The 24,927-nt window shown below is 49.8% G+C and overlaps 1 protein-coding gene across 10 annotated transcripts in view; it reads left to right on the top strand.

Annotated features, from left to right (window-relative positions):
- The window catches only part of Sergef (secretion regulating guanine nucleotide exchange factor), a 202,866-nt gene extending 179,380 nt beyond the window's left edge, over positions 1-23,486 (top strand). For 9 of the 10 annotated variants that reach the window (XM_063269165.1, XM_039100958.1, XM_039100961.1 and 6 more), the window contains one exon: positions 23,113-23,486. In XM_063269165.1, the coding sequence (XP_063125235.1) occupies positions 23,113-23,417 (305 nt within the window). In that variant the 3' untranslated portion in view covers positions 23,418-23,486. The remainder of the gene's footprint in view (positions 1-23,112) is intronic. The other variant, NM_001400924.1, reaches the window with a different exon arrangement.
- The last annotated feature ends 1,441 nt before the right edge of the window (positions 23,487-24,927 follow it).

The following is a 24,927-nucleotide window of genomic DNA, read 5'->3' as shown; positions in this document are numbered from 1 at the left end:
GAAGTGCTGGGCCTTAATCAGAGAGGACTTTTGTCCTTGTGAGAAGAGGAAGAGACACCAAAGAACCTCCCCCCTCTGTGTATGTGCACAGAAAATGTCATGAGGGGGCACAGCAAGAAGCAGCCATCTGCAAGCCTCCCCAGAAACCCACTCAGATGGCATCTTGGTCTTTAGCCTCCAGATTCGAGAACTGTAAAAAAAAAATGATTCCTGTGGTTTCAGCCACCTAGTCTGTGAGTCTGTTGTGGCAACTGCAGACAAATCATCCCACGGGAGAGGCCTGGGGCTCTGTGGCAGGTTAGTGCAGTGGCTCTCTCTCAACTCCGTCTTCTCTGTTTCTTCTGTTCTTCTCTTCTCTCCTCCCTCTGCTCCCAATTGAACTCAGTGTCTGGCACATGGACTGTATCCCCCCATGTACCCTAATTTAGTTCCAACTTCTCTTTTGTTATCTTTATCATCTACATGGCATTCTTACAGTCCAAGATGGCGGGAAGCAGGAGGAAGGAAGAAAAGACAAAAGAGGCCCTTGCCTGAGTGGCCACCAGCAATGTCCGTTTTTCTAAACCAGTAAAGCCTGGTTTAGAGCCACACATAACTATAATTTCCTCAGTTATGGTTTCTACTACTATGATAAAACGCTATAACCAAAAGCAACTTAGAGGACAAGGGCTTATTTCACCTTACAGCCTATTACCCCAAAACGGAGAGGAGCCATGCCAGGAACCTGGAGGCAGGCACTGGAGCAGAAGCCACAGAGGAGGGCTGTTTACTGACCTGCTCCCCTGGTTCATTCAGCCTGTTTTCTTATGCACCCCGACACCACATATGCAGGGATGGCATCACCTCTCACATCAATTCTTAATCAAGACGGTACCCTGCAGACTTGCCTACAGGCCAATTTTATGGAGGTGTTTTATCAATTGTACATCCATTTTCTCAGATAATGCTAGTTTGTGTCAAGTTGACATAAAGCTAGCCAGCACAGTAATGAAGACTGGAAATTAACCTTTTAATTGGGCATGTGGCTGCCCTGAGTAAAACGTAGAGTCTGTTGCTGGCAAAGGAAGGGAGACCGGATCTGTAGCAGCCTATGCTCCTGCAAGTCCAAGTACAGCTAAGGAACCAGGAAGCTGGAGGTCAGCATCCCACAGAGAACCCATTCATCTCAGCAAGGGAATGGTACCTGTGTGCCCAGAGAGAGGCATTGGGAGGATAGTGCTCTCTGGCTGGGGAGTGACCCATCCCCTCTGCTTGCTGGGGCTTAGTTATCTTATAGCTGTTTCTAGTACCTTGACCATGCTCCATTCTTAGAACCTGCTCTCCTTTACCTGCACTTCCTTGCCCTGGGAGGTTCCTTGATACCGTAGGTCCTACCCATTCCTCCAGGTCCAGTCAGAATCTTCCTCCTGGAAGTTCCTGGAATGTTTCCCTTCTTTCAAAGAGTTGAGCCTGAGCTGGGCTCGGTTGGGGTGGAGGTGAAATTCACAGAGAAGTTCTGTCTTGGCCAGGTGATCGGGATGAGCACCTTATGGTAAAATGTGTCTTCGTATGTGCCTGCCTCGGGTGTGCCAGTGATGAAGACAGCCTTTTACCTCTGTAGATTTCCTTCTAAACCATAAACCCAGCTTAAAGGTGGAACACTTCAAGTGGCCAAAACTGTGAAGACCATCAGAAACGAGGCACGCTGGACAAACATTAATGGGGGGTTGGGAATTTGGCTCAGTGGTAGAGCGCTTACCTAGGAAGCACAAGGTACTGGGTTCGGTCCCCAGCCCCAGAAAAAAGAAAAAAAAAACAAACAAACAAACATTAATGGCCCAGAGCAGCTTAAGGGTACATGACAGTTTAATGTAAGGTGGGATAGGAGGAGGTACTCAAGGAATCAGGCGTTCAGTTGATACTGATGTGGCACGGCTTGTCTCTTAGCTGTGACAACTGTATCATAGTAACCGGTGAGAACCGTGGGAAAACTGGGGAGCGGCGTTGGGCTTTGGGGAAGTCGGCACTAGCTTTCCTACCTTTCTGTGAGTACAAAATAGAAGTTAATTAAGATAAATCCTGACTGCCCTATTCACTGGAGGTGTGATGTGGGCCGTGTTCCTCCACTGTCCGGCGAATGCTACATCATACCTCATTTCAGGGTAGAGGGCAAACTCCAGCATCCCTGCATGGTAGGTACAGGCACTTTGGTCCCCGGGTATCTCGTGATACCTTCCACATTGAGCCTTCTAGCAGCTCGGATGCATGCTCTTCTCCCGTGTCTCCAGGCTGCAAAGGTCTCACGGCTCAGCAGGTCCCTGTCTCTACCCATGTGGAGTTCCTTTGGACCTTGAATCTGCACAATGAAGCTTCCCTCGCCCTCCTGACGGATTGCTCTCCCAGAGCAAGATTGCATTTTTATTTGCATATTTCACTCCATTCTCCCCCGTTGAATTTAGTTTTTTCTCTTTAGGAATCAGTATATGAGTCAAACTGCCAGTTCTAAATTTAGAGCTGCCAGCGATGTGGAGAATGCGTTTGCCGCTGCCTGGGATATGTATTTGGAAAGAATGGTCTTATTTATCCACATCCAGTAATTCCCACTGCCTGCTGGGTTTTCTCAGGAAAGAGTTTGTCATCTCCTTCCCTCCTAATGATGAAATGTTGCCTGTCTGGGTCCCAGAGGCCCAGCCTGAGCCAGACGCTAGTGACTTCAGTCTCTATTTAATTAAGCAATGCCATCCTCGAGGTCCTGCTACCATAGGGTCCTCTGCAAGGCCTCTGTAAGGAGTTTGGGTCTGGGACAGGCTTCTGGATTCATTGGAACACGTAGGCTTGTCTTTGGGCCCAGCCTGATAGAATTTGTGGGTGTGGGGATTACCCCTTCTGCTATGGAACATGTAGTGTTTCCTGTGATTTGGGTACTGGAGACACAGAAGTAAAACACCTCTCTCTCTCTCTCTCTCTCTCTCTCTCTCTCTCTCTCTCTCTCTCTCTCTCTCTTGCCCTGTCACATAGATGTGATTGGAGGACAGTGAAAAAGGCATGCTGGGCCCAAGCATGCTGGACAGGGTGAGGAAGAGGGGAAGCAAGGGGTCCATGTTGTGAGGAAAGGCATGGAGGAGAGAGGCCAGGGCTTAGGTTTGATGAAGAGTGGGTGTTTCCAAGGGAATGCAGTTGGGGGCATTCTTAGCAGAGAAAACAGAGCCTGCGCACTCAAGCAAGCCCAGCATTGGGACATCTCGTTCATTATTTCAAAGGCATGCACTAGACACCTTCTGTGGACCCAGCCCCATACCAATCATTAGGCCCGCAGTGGAGATAAAGCTTACATCCTGGCATGAATGGTTCTTGGCTATGATGTAAGGCAGGCAGTAAGGAATGGTATGTGCCAAGGTTAAGAGCTAAGTGGTATAAATTAGCTCTACAGGATGCTCTAATAATATACCATGTTTTAAGTGGTTTATACCAAAATTTCTCCATCTTCATCCCGTGTCCTCCTCCTCTATGCATCCCCCTCCTTTCTCCCTCCTTCTCTCCCTCCCTCCTCCCTCCCTCCCTCCTCCCTCCCTCCCTCCTCCCTCCCTCCCTCCTTCCCTTCCTCCTTTCCTTTCCTTTCATTCTTCTTGAGATCTACCCTGGGGCCTGGGGTATGGTGGACAGCACTCTTCCATGAAGCTTGACCAAAGTCCTGTCCTCACACTCTAGGGCGCTCACTTCTGGAGGCCCAGCATCCCAAATCAAAGGGACAGATAGCTGTGCCGTGCGTCCTCTGCAGGCTCGAGGCTTAGACCACTCTCTGCTTTGTCCCTTTCCCAGTGGCTTCCGGTTTCTGAAGCTCGTGGCTGCAACAGTCAAGCCCCTGCCTCTGTTTTCCCATGGCTTTCTTTCCTTGTCATTGTCTGTCTCTTATAGGCGCTTGCCATGGGCCCATTCAATAGTCCATCTGGGGGTCATCACCAAATCCTTAACTTCATTGCATCTGCAAACCCTCCTCAGAGGCTTTTTGGGAAAATGAAGTCTTTGCCTTTTCTGGCTTGTACTGGCTATTGATATTCTTCATCTGTGGTTACATCACTCCAGTGTCTGTCCCAACTGTCACATTACCTCACCTCCTCTCTGTCAAATTCCCCTTTGCCTTCCCCTTAAAAGTACATGGATGGCTTAGGCTTTAGTTCAGTGCAGAGTGTATCTGCATGCCCAGGCGCCAATTTCAACTCTAGCATCAAAAGTAAGAGCCATCTGTGGTACCGTTTAGGGCCAACCGAGATAAACCAGAACAGCCTTCTTGCCCCAACCCCCAAGCCCTTATTATAATCATATCTGTGAAGACTCTAATCCAGTCTCATCTGAGAGGCTCTAGGTGCTGTGGCACTGATGATCTGGTGGCTTTACCCAATGTCCTTCAGTGTGTGAGGGCTCTGTGTTTGCAGTGGAGGGGTTGTCAGTAGTTGGGTAGAGACAAGCTTGAGGGCCCGAGTATATGAATCAAAGAACCCCATGTTCCCTGAGCATTGCTACAAGTGAGGTCCTAGACCTCAGATGTGAGCCTGTTGTGGTCCTTGCCTTTGAGACAGAGTAGAACATCCCAAGAGACAAATCTTACTTTACCTCTCACTGACTGTGTGTCCTTACAAAAGAGAGAAAGGGGAGAGGGAGGGAAGGAGGGAGGGAGGGAGGGAGGGAGGGAGGGAGGGAGGGAGAGAGAGAGAGAGAGAGAGAGAGAGAGAGAGAGAGAGAGAGAGAGAGAGCTGGCCACAGTTCCAAAATAAATCAGTAAATGTGACTTCCACTTAATCAAGAGATTTCCGTGCTAGGCTAGAGATGTGCTTTCCAAACTGAGTGCACCAAGACTCTCTGGTTCCTGTATGCATCTCCACAGCAAGGCTTTCCGGTACAGACTGGTCTTGCTGGGTGGACCAGAGCACCGCACATATAGTAGCTTTGCTCAACTCGTGGTGATTTTCTGTCGTTGAGTGTGGTGTTGGCTTAGTGTGAAATGGAGAGGTTCAGACATGAGAAAGGAGTCTTCACACACAGATGTGCTGACTGGGTAGCCCGGGAGCCAGGTATAACCGGGCAGAGCAGATCACAGGAGAATGGCACTGGTCCAGAGCTGCTGGGATTCTATGGAAGGCTGGATGCTCTACTTGGAGAAATCTGGGGAGAGGTGGAGATATAAGGGCTCCAATCTCAGAGAGAGTTGTTGACTTCTCGGGTGGCAAGGGACAATTAGATGGCTCAGCAGGTGAAGGCACCTTCCCCCAAGCCTGAGAGTCATCCGGGAGATCGTCAGGGTAGAAAGAAAGAACCAACTCCAACAAGCTGTCCTCTGACTTCCACTTCCACACCTGTGTGCACACATATGCACACATACACACACACACACACACACACACACCCCTATATGCATGCACATACCTGTGCATACATAGGTGTGTGTGTATGCGTGTGTGTATTCGCACACACACGCACACACACACACAGACACACACACGCACGCACACATACACACAGAGACACACACATGCACGCACATACGCACACACACGTGCGTGCGCGCGCACACACACATACACACACACACACACACAAAAAAAAAAAAACCCGTGCATAGAGTTAAGGCCTTCTGCTCGCCTACGCAAAGCACTGCCCTACTCCTGACCTCAGAGGACGAGTTTTGACTGGAGGAGTCATGGGATTAGGTCATCCCTTCAGAAGGATTACAGCCTCAGTGTCTGGAGACTGGAGGCAAGGCTCGGCACTCACTGCGGAGCCAGAGCTGTGAGCTGCTCCGCCTTGGCTAACCCCAGCTCTACCCAGCTTGGGCTTATCCAAAGCCTCCTTTCACCCCTTAGTTTCTTAGTCTCTTGGTTTCTCTGGCTCTAAAATAGATAGAATGTATTTGTCTACATCGTGAAGCTTTTGTGAAATGTAACAGATGCGAGTACACAGCACCTGGCACAGCACAGCGCTTGGTAAATGTTTCCTTCTCTGATGCACTTCAGGTGTGTTGTTGTTCTGTTCCTTCAGAGGAACGAGCTCTCTGCTCAATTTCTTGTTTAATAGATATTCAAATTGAAACTCTTAGAAATTAAGAAATGTATCTAACTCTCCACAGGTTGTAGAAAACAGGTTAGAGTTTTGCGAAGCCTTTGCCCTTCACGCCTGGAGACACAGGCCTTAGGGAGGAGCCCTGCCTGAGGAGTTGAAACTTCTCCCAGTAGCCTGCTTGCTGGAGGGTGTTTGCATTGCTGTGGTTGTTCCTTTCCGCTGCCCCCAGCGTTTGGTGAACTTCCTGACAATGTCTCCAGTGCCGGCTCCACTCTGCAGGGTTGGGCTCTGTGGTAGTGGGAGGGATAAAGAAAGAGAGCTGTAAGGAGCCTTCCCCAGAGGACAGTGCTCTGCCTGGTCTCCAGGAACCAAGATACAGAGGGAACTGAAGGAAGCAGAGCTTCCCTTGCTCAGCTGTCCCCAGCACTGCCCCGCTGGCTCATCATTTCAGCAGCCTGCACACCCTCTCTGCCTCCCGGCAAGCACCCCCCCCCCCAATGGATTTCTGGAGCATCCTGCAGCCAGGCTTGCTTTCAAGAGGAAGGATGCTCGTTTTCTGCCCAAGCATTGACTCCTCGAGAACCAGCATCCTTGGATAGTAAATGGCCCACTCTAAACATGATAAAACCTTGAAGAACTTAGGAAGACCAGGACCCTGTCTGGGTCAGATCCCAGGGAGGAATGGGGGACCCACTAACTGCTTTGTGAGCACGAGTTGCCTCCTGCCTGAATGAGGAACTCTCCAGGCCCCTTGTTGTTTACTGCATCCGGAAAGGGGAAAACTCTAAAGGATCTGTAGGAGAACCTCTTGGGCAGGAGTCCTGTCCCAGCTTTCTCGAGAGAAAGTCTTGCTTTGTCATGGCCCAGGGGTGAGACGAGCCTTGGAGTCAAACTCACCAAGCTCCATGTCCCTACCTGCTCCTCAGGTCACGTGGACCAGCCAATGAGGAAAGCCTAGGTGAAACCATCCAAGTGTGCATGTGTAATTATCAAGGGCCCATCAGAATTTCCGACTATCTCCGTCTCTGTCTCTGTCTGTGAGGGAGCACAGGGGACTGGAAAGAGAGACACTGATGATCCCAGAGGAATTCAGGAGAGGACGGCAAATCCAGAAGCTGCAGAGCAAGCCTCCCAGTCAGGATTGGGAAGGCTGCAGACTTGGCAGTGCCTCGATGCAGTAGTCCAGAGAAAGAATTCCCTCGTCTGTAGAAGCTTGTCTTTGATCTACAAGCTTCGACCAACAGAGTGCGGTCCACCACACGAGGAAGGGCGATCCACTCTACTTAAAGTCAAACGTCTTAAATGTTAATTAACTACATCTAAAAGATGCCCTTATTGCAGCGTCCACCATAGCATCTGGCCAAACAGTGGTCTGTACTAGCCAGCCACGCTGACATAGAAGTAAGCATCGCACCACGGAAGGGTGAGGACTCTCGATGAGGACATTTCCCCTCGCCTCCTCACCACCCCCTCCTCTGTGAAGACTAAAGAAACAGCACTTACTGCCACCTTGGGCATTGAACTCAGAAGCCGTTAACACCTGAGCATAGGACCTGAGTCCCTCCTGTCTCTCTAGGGACTGCCTCTGCTGACTTTCCACTCCATAGCCAGCTCTAGCTAACTACTGTGCTTCTCCCGTGCTGCCTGTGCTCTGAGCTGTCCCATGTCTCCTCCCCCACACCCACCCCACGCCCCATCCAAGTCGTTGCCTCTTCTCAAACATTTGCAGCTTTGCTGTGGTTCCTTTAGGCTAGAGGACAGGAGCCCTGAGTGTCATAGTGAACTTGTGCCAGCTGCCAGGGTGGCCTTCCTGGCACCTTCCAGTGAGCAGGGACCGAGGGACCGGTAGAGTCCTTTGGGTGAGTAGGAATCAGCTTCCTGCCTCAGGAAGCTGGGTGATGGGAACCAAACCCAGGTCCTCCTCCAGGGCAGCCAGTGAATGCTCTTGGCTGCTGAGCCATCTCTCCAGCCACCAAAAGGCTTCTTATTTTAACGGGATGTGAGGTTGCTTTTGCTGAAACTGAAGAACGCCTTGCTGGGATCTCTTGAGGCAGCATGAAATTGTGACCCTCTGTCCCCACCTCCCTCACGTTCCTGGGCAGGTGTCACTTTGTGAGCCTCACGACTTATAAAATCTAGAAACAGGATAGCCCTTCCTGTCCCTCACTATTTCTGCTCCTCATATCAACTTCCTGGGTGGGGAGAGTAGACACGTAGAAATGGCTTTTCCCATTTTCCAGAAAAGGGCATTAAGGTTCAAAGAGATGAAATGCTTTGTCTGAACTCACAGATGGTAAGGCCTGGACTTGAGCTTGGGGTCTCTGGTCCAGCCTGCTCGACCCAGCCTGCTTGGCGCACCCTTGTGATTGATACCGTCTATTGAGCTGCCGCAGAGAAACCACAGGGAAGGCCGTGAAGGCATCCAGCAGAAGTGGTGCCACCTCAGATCCCTGGGGCTCTGGTAGGCAGGGTGGGCTGAGTGAACCTGTTTGCATTGGAGGATGCTGGTCTCTAGCCCTCAAACGTCAATGCTTTCCCGTACTGTTGACCTAATTCAGAAGGCATTTATTGAGGTATTATCCTACCCCAGGTTCTCTACTGGGGGCAGAGTAAGCAAGCAGAAGAATAATAAAAACTAGACTGGTAAGTTTTGTATTTGAAATGTCAACAGAAGGCTTTGCATTTACTGGAGACGGTGCAATTAAGTCATTCCTGATAGACAAAGGCAAATACAGGGGAGCCCCAGTGCCTGAGGCAGGACTTAGACATTAGGAGACAGAGATATGTGGTGTCTGCTCCCTGATCCCTGTGCCACAGACACCAGTACTGCAGGCGCTACGCTGTGTGTGGACAGCTCGGGACAGCCTGGATACTGGAGGGCCCAGCCACATACAGCCCTGCTGTAGTCCCTAGCATGCCTATTGGCTCAATGCAGCATCAACTACAAAGAAAGGGAACGTGCAGCCTGAGAAGAGTTCACATCGAGCAGGGACGGGGCACCCGGACTGCACACGGGGTGGACAGGCCTTCAGGACATACAGGTTTAAGGTCTGTGCCTGCCCCTCCTAGGGACTGGGAAGCAGAAGACTGTTGTCTTGCTTTGCATCATGATTTCAAAACCTGTTTCTCAGTCTCCCGTGCAGCATTCTGTCAGCTTGTTGCCATGGAGAAGTAGGTTGGGGCTAGAAGCTCTGTCCTTCTCTGTCAGTGTTTCCGGACCCATCAGCCGCCTTCTGCCTCTGTGCAGATGTAGGGGGGCCAAGTTGACACTTGTATGCAGGCCCTGACTCTGCAGGCACTGGTGCTATGGCTCTTGTCCCCGTGGGCTGTCCCTGCATGCACTCATGCATTGACTCAGTTCCTTACACCAAGGGTCCACTGTATGCCAGGCATTGTGTTGTGCCCAGCTGGCCTGGCCTGCTATAGCATCCCCTTACCTGCTCTCCTCAGCTTCTCTGTCCTCAGAGTTGGAGGGATGCTTTGTTCCTCTTTCACCCTTTATAATTGTTTAGAATCTTCTTGTAAGGCCAAGGCACAGGAGGTGCTTGACCAGGATGTTCAAGAAACCTCTTAGAAGGTCTGTTTGTCTTGTCTTTCTCCCTCTGATGTGTGGAACAAATTAAGCCACAGCAAAACAATGACAGACCCTATGTACATACGTATTTTGTATGTATGTATGTATGTATGTATGTATGTATGTATGTATGTATTCATTCATTCATTCATTTGTTCATTCGTTCATTTCTTTATCTTGGACAGGGTCTCATATAGTCCAGGCTGGCCTTGAACTCACTATATAGTCAAAGGTGACTTTGAACTTTTGATCCCCGTGTCTCCACATCCTGAACATCCTGACTATGAGTGTGAGGCACCACAACTATTCATGCAGTGCTGGGGATCTAGCCCAGGCCTCATGCATGTTAGGCAAGCACTCTACCCACTGAGCTCCACTCCAGCCCCACCTGGCATCTGCTGTTTCTAAGCATGTGGTTTAACCCAATAGTCGCCTCTAAACCTGTATTCCCGCCCAGGATATCAATAATTGAATTTTGACTTTTAAAAAAATTAAGAAAATATCGGTGGCCATTTAACCTTACCGCATGCTTTCCTAATGGAACCCTACTGAGAGAAGCAGCCCTGCAAAGACCCCCATGTTGTGATCAGGAGACCCAAAGCTTGGCCATGGCTATGATCTTGGTCAACTCAGTGTCTCTTTCTACTAAGAACTCAATTCAGTTTTCACATCAGAAACATTCAGGAGCTGGATTTTACTATCTGGAATGATTCTTTTAGTTCCAGAAGTTTGAGAATTCCATTAAGGGAAAAAAAATGCTCTTAGCATGCCACCTCCATCATCAATATACCCCTAGACTGGAGGCTGACCTCTGCTTGACTCCTGCCGCCGACTCTGGAAACTGCTCTCCCAGGAGGCTGTGGACCGGAGCACTGCTCCTGGATGCAGAAATGTCTTTCAGGAGCCGCATCCTTCAGATGCGCCTTCTCTGCCCTGCCCCAGCGCAGTGGCTAGGCTTGGCTTGCATCCCAGAACAGGGAAGAACTGTTGGAAGGATTTTTTTCCGCTTCACCTGTGTCCTGCATTTTCTTAGGACCTGTTGTCTTCCTGAGCCTTTGACTGCTGAGGATTCTATTTTCTTGGCCACCTGCAGTCTACAGCTCTGTCTAAGCCACTGTGCAGAGTGCAGAGAGACAATAGCCATTGTCCTCACGCGCTGACAACAGTCTGCAGCATGGACAGGTGAAATAAAGCAGGGCTGTAGGGTTCCTGGGAGGCTTGTCAGGGAGAGGCTTGAACTTGATGGAAGAGTGGGCAGCCTCTGGATTGTTCTAGCTGTTACCTCTTCCATGGAGCTTGGAGTGAGCCTGGAGTCCCTTTACTGCCCTGAAACTTATCCATAACAACTGTAGTGGAGTTTCTAGAGGATGTGGGACTTGAGCTAAGCCTGGTTGGCCTTCTGAAGAGTTAGAATGGAACGGGAGAAATGAATGAGTCTATTCGAACTGTAGGACCAAGCATGAGGCTTTATTGCCTAAGGGTAGAGCAAGGATGGAGAGTAATGTGTTCTCAGAACAGGCAGCACTTATATTCCATAAAGGCCTGGGTCCCTGGCATCCCGCCGAAGAGATACCAGGCAGGATAGGGGAGCAAAAAAGGCTAGGAACTGGTACTTCTTCCTTACCTGGGAACCATATTCCACTGCATCTCCTGATAAACCTTCACTATCAAGGCATGGGGTCCCTTCTCTGGACCTCTCCTCTCTCCAAGCAGTACATTCTAGGTTGGTAGGACCCTGGTAGCCTACAGGGGGATAAATTCTCCTGAGATGTCTGCTGTTGACTTGTGGGCTCACAGTCAAGCCTCAGCAGATGTTTCCCTGAACTTGGGATAACCAGAGGAACCACAGGAATGTTTTGACTTTGTTGGGAGAAAGAGTCTAGGTTTATCAGCCAGAGCTAAGAGTCTAGGAATCAGAGGCTTTACACCTAGCTGTGACCTCCATCCTTTAGTCTCTAAGGCTGCTGTCTTAGTCGCTTTTCTACTACTGTGACAAAACACCATGGCCCAGGCAACTGATAAAAGAAAGCATTTAATTTGGCTTGCAGTGTCCGAGGGTCAGAGTCCATGACGGCAGGAATGGCCGAGGGTTGCATCTTCACCCGCAGCAGGGAGCAGAGAGATAAAGAACACTGGAAATGCCATGAATCTTTTGACACCTCAAAGCCTCCAACACATATCCTCCAACAAGGTCACATGTCCTAATCTTCCATAAACTGGCTTACCACCTGGGGACCAAGTATTCAAACATATGAGCCTATGGGGGGCCATGCTCATTCAAACCATCACAGCAGCTACCCAAACTCCAATCAACAGCAGCATCAATGCCCAGTCCTCTTGTTTCTGCCTCTGCAAAGGGTTCTTGTTCTCTCATTCTGTCTCTCTGTCTCTCTGTCTCTCTGTCTCTCCTCTCTCTCTCTCTCTCTCTCTCTCTCTCTCTCTCTCTCTCTCTCTTCCTCTTCTGCACCCCACTGTCCTTGATGTAGCTCAGGCTATCTTCATCCTGAACTTCACCTTGGCTGATATCCAGGTCAACCTTCAACCACGTTCAACCCAAAGGGTTCAAGATATAGGATCGTGTAGGTGCTTTTTAGATGTTACCATGGCAGCAGCAATGAGATGCTGATGCTGATTTTGCCTCTGAAGCACAGCCCTGATTATGCTCTATCTGTACCCAATGCCTTAGGAGCTTCCAATTAGCTATTAGATACAGTCCAGAATCTATATTAGGCCTTTTGAAGATTAGATCTCCTGAGTCATTTGCAGTGACCTCCCCCTGTCAGCCAAATGTCTACTACTTTTCACATTTCTGTTTCTCCCGCCAAATGGAGCTACTGTTGTTGTTTGGAACTTCCCAGAGTCCAACCGGGTCTCCGCTCACAGTTTGGAATGTCCAAGTTCCCACCATACCAGTTTTTCTTCATCTGTTAGGAGGTATCTGATGGTCTTCTAGACTGTTCATTTCTCGAGGGCAGATATCATGGATGGCCCAAAAAAAGGTACAATTAATGTTTTGTTCCTTACTTGAAAGGTCTGGCTTGTCTCTGAAGCTAGAGTTTGAATCGGGGAAGTTATAAATGACTCTGTGTCCACACCTCAGAGTCTAGTCCTTGAGGGAATTTGAAAGTTCCCCAGTGTCTGTGAGAAAGCACGCAGCCAGCTGTAAGTGGTTATGACCCCAGCGTGTTGTGTACAAAAACATGGGATCCTCCTCTGACAGATTGTCCAGAGAGGGCAGGGAACCTATTACTAGATATGAGTCAGGGAGACCACTCAGGGGTAAGCCAGGTATAGACTAGGGTCAGGAGTCTCAAGGCAACTGTCACTGAGGGTTCCATTCTCAAGAAGCTCCAGCTAGATAGCAACAACTTGGCCCTTAGGTGGTAGAAGGTCAAGGGAGTGTGGGCAGAGTCAGGGTCCCCATCACTCACTCTGAGCCTCTAGACTCAGAATCCTCTCGTTCAGGGCACACTGGTCCTAGAACTGCTCCAGAGCAGAAGCCAGCCTGGAGGGTGTCAGGGAAATAGGCTCCCTTTCTAGATCAGGATGATCTGGGAGTGTGACTTCAATCTAGAAACACCTTCTGATCTTCCATTTTAATCCCATGGTATGGAGACATGAAGCTGCTTTGGACTGACCGCAGCGGCTACTGCGATTTGCCTCGTGCTCTAACAGGTGTGGTTCTGCCAGCTGCAGACAGGTCCTGCAACTGTGTGACACTTGGAATTCAGGGGAACTTTCAGATATATAAGTGCTAGAGCCCTGAGAGGCAAGGTCAGTGGTTGTTGGTCCTTTTGGGGGTGCGGGGGTATTAATTGTGGTTTGTCGGTAGTCCTGTTCAAAGGAAAAGAAAAGAAATTAGATTCAGATCTCTCTCTCTCTCTACCTCTCTCTATCCCCCATCCCCGTCCCAGGAGGGGACGAATAAAGGGTAGGGAAAAAGAAGAACACACGGATTAGCAAAGACCAGCTACAAGTAAAGAAAGGACAAGAAGAAAGAGGTTACGCTCAGAGTTTTCTATCTCTGTCCCCTTATCCTTCTTTCTCCCCTATCTAGTGATAGGGGGTAGGTCTGGGGGTGGGGGGTTAAAGGATTGGAAAAAGAAGAACCCACAAAGTAGCAAAGACAGCCACAAGACAAGGTGACGGGAGGTGAAGGGTCTGCCTCTTCTGCTGTGCAGTCTGGCTCCCCAGGCCCCTGCTTCCATTTCAAACTCATGCCATGAACATGCCACCCTCCGGGCCACCATTTGGAAAAGCCGATCTCAGCCTGACACTCACTGCCTATAAATGGTGTAGAATTAGGCTAATCAGTGGCTCTTAATTTCCCAACAAATGCGGGTGCTGTGCTAATTGCCAGGGTCCACACCGGCAGATCCCCAGTTGGCGGCATCGAATAAGAGAAGTGGTAATTTGGGGGCTGGAGTGGGGGAAGGCCTGCTTTGTTGGCTGAGCCAGCTAAAAACTGTATTAGGCCACACGAGCCAAAGCAGAGCCAGCCAGAGCCTGGCCCTCTTGATCAGCCGGGGGATTGGGTGAGTAGCCCCCAGAGTGCGGGCTGGAGCTGAACCTCCAGGCAGATGTCTGGCATCTCCATGTCCATGAGTAGATTTGTTCTGTTCTTATTCATGGTGGAAGATTTCACCAGTAGCATGGCATGGTGCTGCCAAGGGCAGCCCATCAGGGATAAAGCATCCCCAACCTTGGTCCGCTGTTACCATGGCAACATGGCATTTCCAGACTCTCCAAGCAACCTTACGGCATCTGCTGCTGTAAGCCATTCATGTGGAAAAGGGCCACTGCTCCTTCTCCACTCCAGAGAGAGCAAGCTATGAAGACAGGGCACCATTCACTGGGCGCCAGGGTCTCAAAGGATGTGGCTCTTCAAGTCAGCCTGTCTACTCCAGTCTGGGGGCAAAGCTGCAAGGTCAGAAGAGACCTGGTGAAGGGAGGTAAACTAGAGGACACAGAACAAACAAAGGCTGGTCGTAGAGTGTGTGCATGACGTTGACAGTTTGTCTAGATGACAAAGACACAACACTGGTGGAGAAGGCATGGCCAGTTCTGCCCCACTGAAACCTGCCACTTAAGTTCTGCCTGGCTAATGCTGACCTTATCTTCAATGGCATCCAGGTTATAGTCTTGCCCTGCCCTCCTGAGCTGCTGGACACACATCACGCCTTCCTCTGAGTGGGCGTTCCTCCCCTTCTGTCTCCACTCAGTGTTGTATGTCATCACTCCTGTGCTCCCTAGATTCCTTGAACCTCTACTCTTCCTCTGTGGGGACACAGAGAGAAAAATGCTCATTGAAGCCCAGGCAGGAATGCAGAAGCTGTGAGACACAGGTTAAGAACTCCTTGGTCATTTCCTGGCTTTACCACTGGCTTAGAGGTGAGCCTAAGCCTCAACTAGACCCCATCTTCTTCTTCAGGGGGGAAACGAGGATTCTGGACATCCTTACCCTAGGTTCTTAGGGTAGTGAAATGGCAGGACAGAAGTGGGTCCGAACAGAAGCCTAATGTGGAGTATCATTAAATGTTAGTGATTAAAATGAGGCTCATTCATCTCCACACCTTTCTCCTTCTTTGCTCATACGAGGCATTAAAATAGCCCCTTATACAGGGTTGATATCAAGTGGATGTCTTTGCCTAGCTGGATGCACTTGTGGTGGGAAGGAGCCATGCACATTGGCGGCTGCACACTCCTGTGTGGGTTCACAGCATCGACACCGCATGGTCTTTGTCAGGCAGAGTCTGTCCTGGAGCTCAGCATGCACAGTAAACTGTGTGCCCATCTGGTTCCATTGTCAGATGATACATGACCTAGGACGTCAGCCATGGACCTCCCTGAAGGAACATGGCTTTTTTACTCCCTTTGGGAACAACAGGTATGCACAGTCCCTAAAACCTAACTTTATGACTGCAAAGGATTTCCATTCGCTCTCTTGAAGTGAGTAGACACTGAAATTGTCAGCGGTAAGAATGGCCTATTCGGTGGATAATGCCTGCCTCTTTCCCGCACATCTGAACCCATCCAGTCGGGAGTCTGGAGAGGGCCTTGTTCTCATCTTCTGGTCACACCCCTGTTGGTCCTCCCCAGGAAGGAAGGCTTTGGCATGGGTAGTTCCTTGCAAATGATCCCAGTGGGATAAAGAACATGAGCTTAGCCTCAGATCACCTTGTATTTGATCACGATAACTTATGAGCTGGCAGCCATTCTCTTGGAGGTGCTCACCTGCTTCAGGTGCATGTTGGGGCTGATGGTGCCTGGAGGGTCTGACAGTCTGAGTGATGGGTGAGGGGCATTTCTCCAGGAGCCATCTCCAAGTCAGCATGGCTGCATGTGCCACTGGGTGGGGGATGCACAGCCTGGGTGTGGCAATAGAGCATGGTTTTCAGGAGGCAGAGCCCAGCAGAGCTGGAGACGACGCACTTGGGGTCACTGAAGGGGATTCTTTCTGTCTTCAAATGCTGGAGCAGAGACACTGAGAGACCATGACTTAGCCAGGCCCATATACCAAGCAAGCCTTGGCGCTGACACCAGCCTTTGGGTGTCACAGCGCTATGCTGCTGTGTAGTTCAGTGGGTAAGGCATTTGCCCTCAAGCCTAGGGACCCAAGTTCAATTCCAGAACCTCCAGAAAAGTGGAGGAAAGAACCAGCTCATAAAGTGGTTCTGTGACCTGCACATATTGTTCTATGACCTTTGCACACCATGCAAACACACACACACCACACACACACACACACGCACACACGCACACACGCACACACACGCACACACACGCACACACACGCACACACACATACACTTGTATATACACTCTCCTAACTAATTTCTGGGGGAAAGGGAGTTTTTCAGATGTATGCCTCAGAGAGTAAACAGACTTTTAAAAAGATAAATTACAAAAGCAACATATGAGCACTAAGGAAGATTTAGATAATAGAAGATAATTTGATTTAAAAGTCAATACGCTAATCAGTACCCCCAGTTCTCAGAAATAGTCTGGCAAACGGGTTTGTGTCTTGTCAACAAAGGATTGGGCTGATGGATCCTCAGGCCCTCCAGGTTTGACTCTGACTGTAGGACCGTCAAGAGAGGTATGTGGGGACTGTACTCAGTGCTGCGAATGTCCCATAGATACTATGACTGATCCTAGTAAGGGTAACACCCCCTCACATTGGCAGCCCCCTCCAGGTAACCACTTCCCCATGGGTTCCAGTTTGACTGTTGGGTCATCATTAGGGAAAGTCTTCAAAGGAATGAAACTGTTCTCATTCACGCACCAAGGAACAGTGGAGTTCCTCACTTCAGAAGGTTGCCTTCGGAAAGAAGGGGCAATCAATAAACGTCACGTCGTGTGTGAATGGATAACTGGATGCTGCCTCCCCTTCTAGAAAAGCTTCTGAAAAGCATCTGATCCCTTGATTAGAGTTCGGGGAGCTGGGGCAAGCAAGACTCAGTGACCCTCACCACTGCCCTACGCAGGGCAGCACCAGGGTGCCAGCTTCGTGCCCTGAGACACTGAAGAGTTCAGCTAATGTTTCTCCTACCACGGTGCCTATCAAATTCTGGAATGCACTAGAACCTCCCCCCTGGGAAGCTGCTGTGAGGGGTCGGGGTATCTAGCCTCCTGTGAACAAGTGAGAAGGTTGTCAGGGCATTGTCAGGGATATAGTGGCTTGCTCCTTGGAGCTGGAGAGACCAGAGTCAGCCCAAGTCCTGCAGTCCTGAAGGAGACAGGTTCCCTTAGACTCTAATCTGCATGCCTCATCTGCATCCCTCCCCCTCTGCACCACAACAGCAACTGGGCCAGCAAACAAATGACACAGCAGAGAATAACAAAACGGTTTCCATAGCGATGCTTAGTCGCTTGTGCCTGTCAGCAGGCCTCAGACAACACTAGTCTGAACCCTGGCTAGAGCAGTGTGAGATGTTACCTACTCCATCCGGGGGGAAGGAAAAGGGCAGGGCGGTTTTGTGGTGTAATTGTACACTTGGGAGATTTCCCCGCAAGTTCTCTAATAGCTGGGAGCAAGATAGACCAGACCAAAGAAGGCTAGGAACTGGATCCTGGGCATGAAACAGGGCCATCCCAGCAGCTGTGAGGGGTGCCAGCTGAGCAGGTATCATGTGATGGACTCTGCTGGGTACTGTATGTATCTGTTTGAAAACAACAAAGACAAGTGAGAAATGACGGGCCTGTGTACTGATGACAAAGCCAAGACCTAGGTGTACACGCCAGACGACAGCAATAGCAAATCCAAGCCTGGCCGGGCCTAGCTACAGAGCAGCAAAACAGATCCCCAAGTGTCTGCTCCCACTCCTGAGTAAGGATTCATGATAGCTACTGGCCAGGGGCTCCTCCTCATCTCAGGAGGGAGAGGGACTACAGCAATTCATTCTAAGAGCTACAGTGAAGGAGTCCTGGCCAGGCCTGCTGGAACAGCTCATCTAGAGCTAGACATGGAGCTGGTCTCATCCTTGATCGAATGCCTCCATTCTCCTATGTATGGCAGTCTAACACGCATGCATGTGCACGGGCATGGGCACACATGTATACACATACACACATACACACGCATGCACATGCATGCACGCACAAGCACACCCCCAACAGTTCCTTTGGTGAGGATTGCTATCACTGCCTGCCCAGCTCTTCAATCTGGCTTCCTCTCAGGAGACTGAGCCACTCTAGGGGCAGTTAACATTTCGGAACTGTTCATGCCAGAAACAAATATTTACTGAGCATTTTTTCCGATTGTATAAGTTTTTTGGTTTTTGGGTTCTTTTTAGTTTTTTTTTTTTCTTTTTAGTTTTGTGATAAAGCTATTGAATAAAATCCAGTTTTGCTCCCTTGGAACTTCACATTCTAGCAGAGATTAAAATGGTTCTGGCAGCTGTTGCTTGTAGGAACAGAAAGGCCATGAGCTCTCAGGAATTAGACAACATCCCTGCAAGGGACCCTGGCAGCAGGGTCTATGCATTTCCCTTTCAAATGTCGCACTTTCTGGGCACAACACTTCTCCCGTGACACCGCTGATCCAGGAGAGGGTTGCTGGGCTGCGTCCGTGTCAGCAGCCTGGCCACTCACCTGGAGGAACACTGCTTTCTTGGACCAGGGCTTGCAGCTACACACAATGGCAAATGTCCTTTCAAACATACAGTTTTTATGACAGTGATGAAAGTCACAAAGAAAATGACTATGTATTAACCCATATGGTATTATAAATTCAAGACATTCACTTTGTGCATGAAAAAGCAAAGCCAGAAACCGTGACTTAGAGTGGTTCAGGACCTGTGTGAATTGTGCCAGCAACTTAGCACAGGCCAGGCTCCGCGTCATGCCTCCTACCGTTTTCATAGGATTCTCAGGTTTCTACTCCCTCAGGCTCTCCACAGGGCTCTCTCTGCAGAAAGTCTTCATTCATGTGTGTCTGGCTAGAACCTCCATTGTTTGCTTGCTTGCTTGTTTGGTCGATTGTTTTTGCAGCCAGGTCTCTCTACGAGGCCCTTGGCTGTATTGGAACTCAGCTATACCAGGCTGGCCTCAAACTCACAGAGACCCACCTGCTTCTGCCTCCCAAGTGCTGGGATTAAAGAGCCATCAAGATCTGGTGCTTCCGTGTAGACTGCCCCAAACGGTTCCCCATCTTCTCCCCAAAACCGTTCTGTTCCCAGGTTCCCTCAGCTCCACAGAGAATGCTACTGTAAGGGAGTATGTGAACCCTAGGGGAAGACTCCGCCCTTTGGGCAGCAGTGATATATCAGGGTTGGTCCTCAGAGGGAACTGAGGCATCCCCCTGCGTTGTATCTGCATTTGTGTTTTGAGCTTGATCAAACACAGCACCAAGCGAGACATGTACTGTATAGAGGGGTTCAAGACTTCTGATGTGGGGCTCTAGGTGCCATCATAACAGCGCCGGTGTGTTAGGAACCAAGGGGAGCCTAGCACGGCCCATATTAAATAGCATCCTGTGTATCAGGTGAGCAGCAGTTGGCAAACTCGGACTGGCTCTGACTTGTGGCCTTCTTCTATATGATGACATCCATTCTTTTTCTTCCTTTATTCTTTTTTGGAAAATAAAAGTTTAGATGTATTTATTTTATTTGTATGTATTTGAATACATGTATGTACCATGTGTATGCCTGGTGCCCACAGAGATCAGAAGACAATACTAGATCAGATTCCCTGGAACTGGAGTCACACATGATTGCAAACCACCATGTGAGTGAGCGCTGGGAACCAAACCCAGGTCCTCTGCAAAAGCATCAGGTGCTCTTAACTGTGGAGCCCTCGCTCCAGTCCACAAGTCATTCTCGAATAACCTTCAACGGATTATTGAAAAGAGAAGCGGAGGGCCTGGGGAGATGGCTCTGTGGACAAAGCATTTGCTGCACAAGCCATGGAAGACAACAGGCGTGGTAGAACACACTCGTGTCCCCACACTGGGAGATAACAAGATCGCCCCTGGGCTTGCTGTCCAACCCCATTAGCCAGTCAATAAGCTCCAAGTTCAGTGAAAGACTGTCTCAAAAAATAAGGTGGAAAAAAATTGAAGAGGCCCAACCTTGATCTCTGACCATATGCACATGCACATGCCCATATGGCGCACACGGAGAAGGAGAAAAGGCGGGGCAGCACATTGGTGGGGCCCTCAGACCTAAAGTACTTCTGTAGGAATAAGTTCAGGGAAGCCTAGCGTACGACGTGTGGCATTTCGCACAGTGTTTGCAGCCCTTTCCGTATCCTAGATGCTCAGCCTTATCTCGGAAGATGAGCCCCATCCGTGAAATGAGGCTGCCGCACTGGGCCGTAACAACATAAGCAAATAACACACACACACACACACGACTAGAGTAACTTCTCCTCAGAGTATCGGGGAAGAGATGTCTGGGCCCGTGCCAGGCTTCTCTACCCAGCAGGCATGAACGTCCTGGCTCCGGGCCTCAGCTACTCAGCCCCAAGTGTGGCTTCCTCAGAGCAGTTCCCTTTGGCAGGAGAAGCGGAGCATGCCAGCTGCCCATAGTGCTGTGTCCTGTGGCGAGGTCAGCTCTGTCTTCCTCCCATCCCCATCCCCGCTCCCCACCCCTGCCCCTGCTGACAGTCCGCTGTGCTTCTCACCAGGGCCAGGCGCTTGGCCCGTGCGAGGTGCCAAACTGGACCCTAAGTCGCTGGGCTCTTCCCCACTCCTCCCTGCTCCTGATCAGCCTGGTGAGGCTCCTGCCCAAACAGGGAAGGGGAGGGGTGTCATGCTCTCCGCGTGTGTTTCTGCGTCTTTCCAGCCAACCTGAAGATACGCATCTTCCCCTCACCCGAGCCCCTGACCTCCCTCCCAAGGAGGTAGAGCCCTCTCTTGAAACTTCCGGTGTAAGATTTAAACATTGGCATCATGGAAAAGTCAGTAATATTTCCTAATAAAGATGGGCTTTCGGTGTTTACGTGCTGCCGAAAGAATTGAACACAAAAGGCCGGTGAATTAGCCCGATATAATGGCAGGCACATCTGCACTCCACCTTGGGAGACGGACACAGGAAGATGGAGGTTCAAGATCACTCTTGGTTATATAGTGAGTTCGAGACCAACATAAACTTCGTGAGAACCTTTCCCCCCACCTCCACCCCCAAAAAACCCAAATCAGTAAATAGGGTCATAAATACATGTCCATTAAAAGATCAAGAACAAAATTTTAAGTCAAACTGAAAACGACAAGCACCAGGTCATGTAGCTTTTGGGTTTGAGCCCTCAAATGTTTTTCTATTAACGGACGTTGGGATGATATTAACTGAGCTGTGGGGGATTGAAGAAACCATATACGAAGATACAAAGTATCCAGGAAGCACAGCGTTTAGATCTACCAATTTCATTGGTAGTCAAAATACACATTAAAACAGCGAGACACCATTTTGTGTTCAAATTGAAAAGGATTTTTTAAAACCCAGGATGCTAATGAACAACGGTGTTGTGGGAGAGGGGCAGAGATGCCCACAGATAACCGACGTCACGTTCTAAGAGTATCCCGGCAGACCTCACACAGTCCTTGGGCATCTCCGTGATCGCCGTACCCACTGGCCGGGAATCCCTGTCCTACAAATCTAATTTGAGAAGGTAATTAGAGGGAGCAGCGGAGAGACTCACTCACAGAGCTCTACACGCCGTGCTGTAGGACAACGGAAAATTAGAGACAACCTGAGCATTGAGAATAACCCGCGGGTTAAGTAAATCGTTTAACCCTCAAAATGTGCAATTAGGCAGCCACTGTAAAGAAATTGTTTAGCAAAAGTCTCCATAAACAAAGTGAGGTGCCACACCCCAAACTTCTGGGAGAAGCCACGTGCAGTGCGTAGAACTAAGTCGTCAATAAGGAAAAGGGGAAAAAATGGAGGGGCGGAGAATGTAAACGTGTGATCCATAGAACCCAAGAAACCGCAGACTCATAAAGGGAGCTCGGTCCCATAACAGGATCTCAAGCTAAATGAGTGTGGTCAGCGGAGTGTCAGCGGTCTACAGGGAAAGACACAGAGGAACCCCTCTGCAAGATGTTCAGGGCAGCACTCTTCCTAACAGCAGCCATACTGGTGGTGGTGTATAATTTCATATTGCGTATTGGTATATATATTTGGTGGCAACAATGACTACTAAGGACTGATCATCCCAACTGTGTGGTTGAGTGGAAGGTGCCTTTACATAGGAGAGGGTATTGATAAGCTTGGTCTGTAAATATTGGCTCAGATGAATTTCTAAGTGTAAAGAGCAGGTCATGTAAAAGGTATGTATCAATGATGTTTTTAAGACAAACTAAATAAGTATACATGGTGTTTATGGACATACATACATGTACACATACATGTACATGCAAACATACTGGCTTCAAAGCAGTGGTCCCTGCAGCAGGGCGGAGAGCATAGAGGGAGGTCAGGCTTACACAAGATATTTTGTGGTTGTTTTAAGGAAAGGACTGAAATGCCTGTGGGAAAACGATAACTAATGTTCTGAGCTTAGGTTAGGAGACCATACATTGTTCTCCATGCTTTTCTGCATACTAAGGTATTTCAAACTTTCGGGTAGTTTTCTTAAGCGGGGAAGTTGGAATCAAGTTTCTCTGTATAGCCTAAGCCGGTCTGGAACTCAGCTCCCCAGAAGCTGGGATTATCGGCGTTTAACCGTGACGGTGTGTGGGAAGCAGTTACGGCTGCGGTGAGAAGCTGATGACCTGGGCCAGAGTAGTGGCAGCAGAGTTGGAGGGACGTGGGAGATACTGGAGTTGTTCTTGGTGGTGGGGTTAGCAGGGCTCAGTGATTGGTAGCCTGTGAGGAGTGAAAAGCCAAGGAGGAAATCTATAGATGGAGCATGAACAACTGGGCGGGGGGTGGCAGCATGGGGCACAGTGACTTGAGGGGGGCAGGTGAGGTGGCCATGAACATACCCTGTTAATGGCCACAAGCCCTGCTTTCTCCTGTGTGCACCGGGCATTAACAGTGATGTCTGTGCCCTCTCTCCTGCAGGGGACAAGTGCTGCTCCTGGGGCTGGAATGAACATGGCATGTGTGGGGACGGCACCGAGTCCAATGTCTGGACTCCAACTCCAGTGCAGGCCCTGCCGTCACCATCAAGACTCCTCCTCGTGGGCTGTGGGGCGGGCCACTCCTTGGCCTTATGTCAGCTGCCGGCACACCCTGCACCATGCCAGGATCTCACGGTTACCTGCCCACTCCCAGATGCCACAGAGACCACTGAATCTCAGGGTGCCGTGGACAGAGAGAGACAGGAAGGAGAGACCATTGGTGACTTCAACCCAAAGCCATTCTGACCTGACGAGAAGTTGGGGGTGGGGAGGCATGAAAGAGACCATTCAATAAAGTGGCTTATTCCAACAGAAGATTCCCTGGAGAATCCTTCTGATAGATTATGGGGTCAATAATCGTCCTGTCAGCTCGAGAGGGGGTCAGGAAGCCTTGATGCTGGGCAGGCCTGCAGGTGAGAACAAGGATCTGTTTGCCCAGTGCTCAGAGAGGACATCGTTTCTACTCAGCAGATGCGGATGAGGGGCTTCTCACTAAAGGGCATGCAAAGTGACAACATCAGAAGGAGGCTCTGGCCCTACATGATGTTCACCCCATGGCTGTGTTTAGGTCAGAAGGTGGAGGATTCTAGGTCACATTTAGAGCAGCACACACCTCCCCTCTGACTTGGGGCTTTATTTTCTGTCCAGGGCCCATTACTTTGCCTGTAAGGTACCGAGGCACCCTGCCTGGAGCCTCAGAAGGAAGGACATCTGTGTCTTTGAGACCAGGACCCAGGCAAAGGCTTTGGGTTGGGTACGGAGAGTGGAATGAGTAAGTGGAGAGAATGCAGGGCTTCTGGGAGGAACAAGCAGAGGAGACCCCAAGTGCAGAGAAGGCTGTCTGGAGCCAGGAAACTCTCAGAAGATTCGTAAGTCTTCCTCCAGCCAGATAGGGTTCTGGGGTCACTGTAGCAGACGGACTATATCATCTCAGAGCTGGGGTGTTGAGGCTCTGGTAGCTTCAGTGGTTACAGAATCCTAGGACATTAAAGCTGACTTCCCTTCAGCATAAAGCCTAGAGGCCTCCAAACTACACTCCCCAGAGCCTGGCATGGTGGCATATTCCTTAAATACCAGCACATGGTGACAGAGCTAGGTGGATCTCTGTGAGTTTAAGGCCAGCCTGGTCTATATAGCAAGTTCCAGGCCAGTCAGGGTCACATAGTAAGACACTGTCTCAAAAACAAAACAAAACAAAACAAAACAATGAAAAAGACCCAAAACCAACAGCTTACATCCTTCAGTGCTTCAGACATCTCCTTGCAGACTGGTGAAGGGGGCCAGGTAGACAGTGAGAAGCTTGCCCATCTCCTGGTTATGTTAGGCAGTGTTGGTTTTGCCTTTACGTTATGTGATGCGCTCTGCACGAGACTGTATGTAGTCAGTGGCTCCTTGAGAAAGTGTAGAAACTGCTGATCTCCTTCAACCATTGTTGTTGCTCATCAGGGGAAAATGGAGGCTAAAAGGGGGAGATGCACCTCATTCCTGGCCCAGGGCCACCCAGTCAGAGCCCTGAACCAGACGAGGGTGGGAGGGTGGGTGAGCTGAGTAGGAGTGGGTTCCCCTCAGATGGTTTGGAGGAAGTCTGCTCCAAACTCCTCAGGCCTGAGCCCAGACCTACAGCCCCAGACTGACCTGCAGCCCCAGGCATGAAGTCTTGCTCCTAGCACTGGTCCTAAGAACTACACCTTGCTCTTCACAACCCCACCTACCAGACCCAGAAGCCAGCAGTAACATTTGTCCTCTGATCTTCTCT

This window comes from Rattus norvegicus, chromosome 1 (genome assembly GCF_036323735.1).
Source record: "Rattus norvegicus strain BN/NHsdMcwi chromosome 1, GRCr8, whole genome shotgun sequence".
NCBI lineage: Eukaryota > Metazoa > Chordata > Mammalia > Rodentia > Muridae > Rattus > Rattus norvegicus.
The sequence above is the reverse complement of the archived record's forward strand: the minus strand, read 5'-3'. Positions and strand labels throughout refer to the sequence as shown.